The following is a 9,237-nucleotide window of genomic DNA, read 5'->3' as shown; positions in this document are numbered from 1 at the left end:
TTTCAAAGAACATAAAGAAAAAGTTCTTACGATGAATTTATTTTTGTGCAATAAATTAAAGATCTAATTGTGATATACCAAGACATCTTGATGAATAATTAGAGGACTCAAAAAACGTTATTTTGAACAAGAAATAGATTCTTAGAATTATCAAAATAAAACTAACAAATCAAACTAGAAAGTAAATACAAAAATTGAATTACTATAAAGGCAAAAACATAGATTATGAATCAAGAATGCAAAAGATTGATATCATAAAATTTCAAACTTTTTTTTATAAAAGTATACATACATGCATATAATATATAATTTTTAGATGGATATTTATATTGTCGGTTCGTTTCGGTTATTTGTTGCTTAAAATCAAAATCAAATCAAATTTTGTCGGTTTATAAAATAAACAAAATCAAATCAAACCAAAAAGTGTTGATTTTTTCTTCGGCTTGATTCGATTTTCCATTTGGTTTGATTTTTCGTGAACACCCCTACCCCTGTGGTATCTCCTTTGACATTATACAATGGACCACATTTACATCCACTTCAATTACTACCAAAGTTATACATTTGTATTACTGGAATACAAGAGTCACACAATCCAAAGTCAGGAAATAAATCTCTATTACCAAATACTTTATAACGCGGTGTGCCAAATTTGAATATGGGTGAATAAGATTGCCAGTATTTTAGTTACAAGACTTGCATTAACAACAATTGTGGTGATTAGAAAATTCTCACGAATCATAATGATCTTTTCAACATTTGTGGTCAAAACAATGACCATTTGTCCGAATTTGTGGTCAAAATTCTAACATCACCATAACTTATTATATAAGAATTACACAACAATATTTTGCTTTAAATTGATTCAAATTGTTCTAAATCAACTCCAAGTTTGATATCCGCCCTTCTAATGTTACTCGTTTTCAATTGTTATATTCAACTCAAACCTTCAAAAATAAATAGACACACTTTGTATTCTTCCATTAACAATATAAATAAAACCTAATAATGATATTTTTCACGTCTTATTAATTAAAACCATCAACAATAATCACAAATACGCTACAAGTCTTTGATTTTTTACTACACATATGAAGGAGAAGGAGGATGAGGAGGAGAAGGAGGAAGAGAAGGGAAAATTCATGACAAATTTATCTATTTGCATAACTTTTCTTAATTGGGATAAAAATTAACACTGGCTTTTTCAAAGGCCACCCGTGACAATTCATGACAAAAGATTGTCACAGTCTCAAAATTAATAATTTAGTCACATTTTAATGAGTAGTTTGCACAAATAGGATCTTTTAGTGATACTTTTAAATTTTAACCTCGTTAAAAAATGTGCAAAAAAAATCGTTTCACCATAATTTGGGGCAAAATCTTGACGGGTCGCCAGGATTAATTCTTAATTGATATTGTGTAAGACTTGCCTTAAATCTCGATGAACCGCTGGATCTCTTCATCCACAAGAGTTGCCTTAATAACAGTTATGGTGATTGTTAATTTTTGGGCCAATTAGGATAGCCAGGATCTTTTTTAGTGTTTGTAGCTGAAATCCCTATCAGAATTGGTTACAAAATTCTGACGGGTCGTCATAACACGCGGTGTAAAAATTTTGCCAACACGTTTTTGCTTCAAAATTAATGTAAACCAACTCCAAATTTGATATATATCCTTCAAATATCAACCCTAACGATATCTGATATACACCCATTTTGTCCTCTTTAACAAGTTTTTTCCAAGTTAAAAAAATTCAACAATGTTGTTCTTCAGTTTTTCCATCCAAGCCAAAATACAAATCATTAATGATATATAATGTGAACTCAATGAAACAGTACCCGCACAATTACAATAACAAGTAAGCAATGTGAAAAAATGGAGGAAAAAGAGGAGAAGAAGGTGGAGAAAGGAGAAGGAATAAAAAGGAATCCAAATTTGATAAACTTTTGTTAACAAGATAAAAAAATTAATGGGTGTCATGAGAGAGGGTATCCAGACCCCAATCGATTACTCATATATTATTGAGAATACGAATATCTACAATTCTTTCTATCTCTTCTTCTTTTTTCTATTACTCCATCTGTCTCAATTTATATTGCACACTTTCCTTTTTAATTAATCTAAAAAAGAATGTCATATTTCTGTATTTAAAAACAGTTTAACTTTACGAGATGATTTACAACCACACAAATGTCAAAAACTTATGTTAGACAACAAATTTCAAAAGTCTTCCTTTTTTTCTTAAATTCCGTGTCGTATTATTTTACAACAAGAAGAAGATTCTCATAAAATAAAATATTTGGGGCCTTAGTATCCTTTCCCATAGTTCGTGGGTTCCTCTATAATTAAAGGAAGTAAATACATATCCTTAAACCGGGCAATTTGCACGATTGTCCTTATTCGGGGGTGGTCTTTAATTTTTGCCCCTCAAATTCCCGGTCTTTAATTTTTGCTCTTCGCATAAAATTCCTGGGTTCCGAGTTTGAACCCTCGCTCTCAAAAATAAAAAAAAATAAAAGTTTGAGATATGCAAGGCAGAGTTTGACTACAAACTAGAACCTTATTATGCAGAGTTTCAAACTTTATCTTAAGGCAGAGTTTGACTGCAAACATCAGGCAGAGTTTGACTACAAACTCTACTTGAGGTAGAGTTTTGCCTTCACGCATAAGACAAAACTATACCTTAAGGTAGAGGTTTGCATTAAGACAATTTTTTTTTTTTTACTCAGCTGGAATTTTACAAAACTCTGCCTTAAGGCCTAATTTTTGCCTGAATAGACTTACTTTTGCTACAAAACTCTGCTTTGCGAATTTTTTTTGATTGAGTTGAAGTTCGAATCCCAAACCTCGAGGTATTAGGCGAAGGACAAAAATTAAAGATCAGCAATTTGAGGGGCAAAAATTAAAGGCTAGTGCCTTTGAAGGGCAATCCGCGCAAATAAATGCCTTAAACCTCCATTAAAATCTACATAACCCTCCAAGAACCCAAAGCAAGAACTTTGGACAAATTGCTCCATTCTTTCTGTTAAACCTATAAAATTCAAAAGAAAACCTTGCAAAAATGAGTACAATGAAATTTTCCGAGAATGGTTTATTTATTTTCCACTTGATTTCTTCTTAAAATTAATTATTATTAACACCATTTTTTCTCATGAATCTGCTTGCAGTAACAACATTTTATATCCAAAGGAAGATAATGAGCATAAGATCATGCTTTATGCCTGCCTTAATTGCAATCATTCTTATTGTATGAAATTATGATTGTCGTGTCTTTATCTAGAACTTCTAATTTAATTTATGCATAATGACAAGTTAAATTACTTTAAAATGGGTCATAATGCGCCTACGTGATGTCTTAAATTGGTGAAAAAATTCGCTACAATTCAACCAAATTGCTTCATAAATGCAACTTTGCAAATTGTTGCATAATTATTGGACCAAATATGCTCTTAAAGTAAGCATTTAGGTCCAAATATGGACTTATTAGTCTCCTATTAAGTTTTGTTTGACATAAACACATTTTTTGCTAATTAAGTAACGGTACAGATATTATTGAACCAAACTATTAATGAAAGACAAATGCGGTGAATTTCGCATAAAGAAAAAAATATATAGACAGTTTTATAGATTTAAAGAAGAAATTCTTGAAAAGTCAAAAATTGGGGCCTTAGTATAATTTCCCACAGTTCATGGGTTCCTCTATAATTAAAAGGAAGTAAAAAATATATTCCTTAAACCTCCATTAAAAACCCATAAGCTTTCAAGAACCCAAAATCAAGAACTTAGAACAAATCGCTCATTTTTCTCTCTAAAAAACTACAAAATTCAAAAGAAAAAAAAAAACTTGGAAAAATGAGTACTATGAAATTTTGCCGAGAATGGTTTGTTTATTTTCCACTTAATTTCTTCATTACATTAATTATTGTTAACTTAAAAAAAAAAAATGGTGACCATTTTTTTATATTCTTGAATTTGTTTTGCAGTAACAACATTTTGTATCCCAAAGAAGATAAGGAGCAAAAGATCCTCCTTTATGCTTGCAGAAATTGTGACCATCAGGTTTTACCCTTTATTCTTCTTTAGTTTTTATTTTTTTTATTTTTTTGGTAGCTTGTGGTACCTCCTGCATGATATGGGGTACCTTGGATTTCCCACTTAGGCAATGAGAAAAAATGGCTTAGTTTTTTTGTGAGTGAAGATTGTTTATTTGATAGTGCTACAAAATAGGGTTTAGGGTTTAGTGAAGGAAATCCTAAATGTGGTGAGTTTTCTTTTGGCATTTGGACTTATTAGTAGAAATTGCAAGGAAGCTTAGGTTGTGTTTGGTACGAACGAAAATGTTTTCTTGGAAAACAAGTCTATTTCTTATTTATTTTCTAGTGTTTTGTAAGTAAGCAAAATTTTTTATCCGAAGAGCATTTATATGTAATCTAGCCAAACACGGGGTGGGATGGGGTGGGTAGTGGGGTTCAGGATGGCGGGGTGGGATGGTCAAGGGGTGGGGGTTGGGGGCGTTGCGTGGGGGGGGGGGGGGAGGAGACAATGAACTTGGAATTCACTTGGAGTACTGATTAAATAATTTGAAAAAATAAATATATAGCTGCTTTTTTTTTTAAACGCGGTGGATTATGGTAGCTTGTGGTACCTCCAGCATTATATGGGGTACTTGCATTTCCCAAATTACGTAATGAGAAAGAAATACCTTAGCTTTTTCTTTATCAAAAAAAAAAAAAAAGAAAAAGAAATACCTTAGCTTTTTCTGAGGGAATTTTGTATATTTGTAAATTGTATAGTGGTACAAGTAGGGTTTAGGGTTTAGTGAGTTTTCTTTTTGGCATTTGGGCTTATTAGTAGAAATTGAAAGGAGGCTTAGTGAGTTTTCTTTTTAGAAAGATTGAATCTTTTGTAACAATTTCAGTTAACAACTTTTGAAGTAAGTATATAGGGTAGATTTTTTTCTTTCTATTTTATTGTTATATTTGTGGTGTTTGGGACAGATTGCGTGCTCTAATTCATCGAGCAGCCTGTCCAACACACAAGCACAAGTTGCCAAGGTAGTATTTGTCCAGCAAGTGTGTGTTATAGATGGGATTCGTGTTTGGGATCTCAAAGTTGTTATTCTCATACTTAGACTACTAGGCCAAGATCTTTTTTTTTGTTTTATTTATATGTTTCGTAGAGTTTCCAAATTGTTGGATGTATAAACTTTTAGTTGCAATGTACATGTCCTAGTGCATTTAACCAGAAATTAAAGTATGCTCCTGCAGATTTGTTTTACTCGTTAACGAACGTCATGTGTCAAAATGTGAAATAAATTTATTGCTTTAAAGTCATTGGTCTTATCCATGCATATATTAATCCAAACATCTGAAACTTTTCCCTCTTCGCACTTGGATTTCCTGAATTTTATGGTTAAGCTATTTTGTTGAAGTCGTCTTTGTAACCAAGCCTTTTGGGCCTTGAGCCTCATTTGCGTAAGTCTGTGTTGGCTTAGCAAATACGTGTCTACTGTATTCGTTCGAAATCCGAGCTCAAGTGACATAAAGAGCAAAGTGAAAAAAGGAATCAACTCATAACTATCATCTGATCGCCAAGGCCAATCTTTAGTTTTCTACACGCTCTTACATTTCTTCTTTTATTTTCTTGATCTTTTTCATCTGATCGCTTGTTAGATGGGTATTGAATAAGATATTTTCTTCACCTCTAAGTTACGGGTGTGCCCTAGTGCGTAGTGAAGTGGGTGCAAACCTTATAGACCAAGGTTCAAATCTCAATAGAGACAAAAACACCAGTGATTTCATCCCACCTGCCTAAGCCTTGGTGGGCAGAGTTATCCGGTACCTATCTTTGGTGGAAGGTAGCAGATAATCGGTAGAATAGTCGAGGTGTGCGCAAGCTAGCCCAAACACATTTATCTACTATGTGAGTCGTATATTTTGAGCTGATGAACCTAATACTTAGGTTACACAAACTCTCTTTATAAAAAATAAAATAAAAAAGAAAAAAGAAAAGAAATACTTATGTTGCATGGACTCTTTATGGGAAAAAAGAAGAAATACTATGAGCCCGTTTGGCTTAGTTTATAAGTTGCTGAAAACAGCTCATAAGCTGTTTTCAGCTTTTTTGAGTGTTTGGCTGGCCAACTTATCTGCTTTTTTTAAGCTAATCCACATGGGCCCTATATGAGGAGCTTGACTCTTATGGTCAATGTTGTCAACTAAGTGTATCAGGTCCATATGTGTCCAGATTGGATTTAAATAGCTTGCAACTGTCCTTCCATTACTAGCCCGTATATCTTGTTCCTTCAATGGGGGCACCTATGTGGATATACGCAATATATGCATCATGTTTTCTTTTCCTTTGTGCTTCTTAATTTACCAAGCTTTTGTCAGCAAAGGCCGTTTCTTTCCTGATGAATACTCGTTCTCACCTAATGCTGCATAATGATTGCTCCATATAGCAGTCTATTTATCTTTACTAGATCTTTCAAGCTGCCTTGAATCGTGTTTACTAATAAAGGAAAAATTTAGTGATTATATTCCATTTCCTAATTTCGCCTGTTGAGTTCCCTTCATTCTTTAAGCTAATTAAGTATAAGATTACCTTGCTGTCCAGCTATCTTTTGTCCAAGTAGACTTCTCTATCTAATTATTAATAATTAATCATTTGATTGGAGGTTATCCAATAGAACTTTTGCTCCTTTGCTTTCTTTACTGTACTGAAATTTTGTTTGTTCGAACTGGAATCCTTTGTCCAAGAGCGAGTGCTTCTACACATTAAATTTTTTAAATCACCTATGTTTTGACAAATAAATTTCTAATTCAAAATGGAATTCGGGTGACTTGTCTAAAAATCCTTTTACTTTGTCTGTCTTATTTGCCTCTCTTTACTTGTGCTGCTGATTCTACTATAGAAGTTAAATTGCTAAGGGCTAGAAGCAGTACCCTAACTTTTTGACACTCATGAGTATGCTCTTCGCGTTATATTTATTTTTATCACTATATGATGTCAACTTTGAGTCCCATCTAAATATTTATTATCATACTTTTCAGGAGCCTGCTGAAAACAATTGTGTGTACAGAAATGAGATACATCATTCTGCTGCAGAACGCACACAAGTATTGCAGGATGTAGCAGCAGACCCAACTTTGCCTCGTACAAAATCTGTTCGATGTGCTCAATGTGGTCATGGAGAAGCAGTTTTCTTCCAGGTCATTGTCATTTGTCTGTGCTTTCTTTTGTATTTAAGCCACAACTTCTTGCATATTACTGCTTTCATGATTTACAAATATGCTAGAGTTTTTGGTTTCAGTGGCTGGGGAATTAAAGCTTCATATGGGGATCTTTAATCGATCTATGGTGAAAGTAAATAATTGTGGAGTTTGCCTGGCATTGGCAATTAATTGTGACTATACCCTGCTGTGTTTTGTTGAGATTTCCACTTGTATATTTTAAAGAAAACGAACTGATTGTGGTGGAAAAGTAACTTGTTGCCACAGATAAGTTAACCTGTAACCGGAGGAGCTTGGTCTATCTGTATTTGTGCTTCGAGAATTTCATTGTCCTCACCTACTAGAAAATTTATATTGTTCCCCAACTACAAGCTTTCTGGTCCAGTAAATCCTTCCTTCAAAAAAGTTTCGGAAGAAATCTTGAACCTCATTGGGTTGGGAATTAGGGTATCGGAACTTCCTTTTTTGGAGTTTGCAGTTCTGCTACCTGAATGATATAGAAGTGAACATTCTGAGTACCTTCTAGCTTCTCTAGATAACATCATCCTTTCTGTTGTATTATTTCCTCTCATACCTCATTAGATTGTGGTCTGTCAGGAGCTTCCATTTGCTTATTTATTTGGAAGACAAATTATGACCGATGATCAAGGCCCCTATCTTCCTTTTTTGGATAAATCAGCTGAAGGCACTTATCTATGCAATGACCCGTATTTGCTTGCTGGTTATGCAGTATCTGTTTGGTGGATATTGTTACACAGTTATCTGAAAGAGTTTATATGTGTGCAGGCAACTGCAAGGGGAGAAGAAGGTATGACACTCTTCTTTGTTTGCTGCAACCCGAACTGTGGGCACCGGTGGAGGGATTGAGATCACATTTGAGTTATGGTGGGTGCATTGTTAGTTCTTGATGTCTTCCAAAAACTAATCCTGAACAAAAGGAAAATACTGCAACTGTTCATCATGTTGTGCGTGTACAATGTAATGAATCCTTTCCTGTGTTGGATTGGAACACATGTTAATTATTTAGGCGAAATTCTGAAACTTGCGCAAAGTTTCTGTCATCAATAGCCATACTGTGAGTAGTACTAATGTTTCTGGCTTTAAAACATGACTCAACTGTGTTGTTTCTATATCTTGAAGAACTTAGCCTGTTAATTCATTTGATTATTTTGCATTATTAGTTGTATATCCAGATATGTCCCTGCCAAAAGACTCTTGTCTGTGATTGAAAACTGAACCAACACATTATGGGGTAAACTTAAATGGTTACGACTTAATTATATGCCTTGATAATAAATTTATTTGCGAACTGCAACCAGTGACAATTTGAATGGAAAAAAATGACCTTGCAATGATGATCTTACATTTTATGTTACCAATCGCCTACGTCTTAGTATAAATAATAGTTTGAAATGAACTGGTATATAATTAAATTAAAAGAACATTTCTAACAGGTCATATAACTAACGAACCACTTGGATATCATCAACTTTCTTGTTTTCTTTCATCAACTTAGACGTGAAACAAATGATCCATATGGTTCCAATTGCAGTTTGAATAGAAGAAAATAAACCTACAAAGATTGTTTGGCATCAATTACAATTTTCTGTGGAATTGCCAAATATTATTGGTAGCTTCACTAGAAAGATACCAACTTTTCTTTACTCCTTTTTGATGAACAATCGGCTTGAGTATGCTACACTTTTCCCAGATCGATTGTGCAAGGATTTTATAGGAACTTATATAGTCCTAGGCTACTCCATCCATAATCTTAATTAGTTTTTCGGTTGGATGCTCAACTTTTGTGAGCCAGTTGATCTTCTCTATGCACACACATACAGTTCAGTACATCGTGCCACTAACAATGCTCTGCGTCCACTCATAAGCTTGTTGAGTCTTAACATGTCTCTCTCTGCTCCAGACCCACTCCTATTGAGCTTCCTCTTTCTCTAGTCTCGAAGGAAAAAATGGCAACAAAGAAAAAAAAGGAAAATAAAATAAAATA

General features: G+C 33.7%; 1 protein-coding gene across 1 annotated transcript; it reads left to right on the top strand.

Moving 5' to 3' along the window:
• Nucleotides 1-3,723: 3,723 nt before the first annotated feature.
• Nucleotides 3,724-8,409, top strand: LOC132068307 (DNA-directed RNA polymerases II, IV and V subunit 9B). Its single transcript, XM_059461866.1, has 4 exons — nt 3,724-3,881; nt 3,984-4,059; nt 7,053-7,211; nt 8,019-8,409. Exons 1-4 carry the CDS (start codon nt 3,853-3,855, stop codon nt 8,097-8,099), a joined length of 345 nt encoding a protein of 114 aa, XP_059317849.1. The 5' UTR covers nt 3,724-3,852; the 3' UTR covers nt 8,100-8,409.
• The last annotated feature ends 828 nt before the right edge of the window (nt 8,410-9,237 follow it).

Source organism: Lycium ferocissimum, chromosome 8, assembly GCF_029784015.1.
Source record: "Lycium ferocissimum isolate CSIRO_LF1 chromosome 8, AGI_CSIRO_Lferr_CH_V1, whole genome shotgun sequence".
Lineage (NCBI taxonomy): Eukaryota > Viridiplantae > Streptophyta > Magnoliopsida > Solanales > Solanaceae > Lycium > Lycium ferocissimum.
The sequence above is the reverse complement of the archived record's forward strand: the minus strand, read 5'-3'. Positions and strand labels throughout refer to the sequence as shown.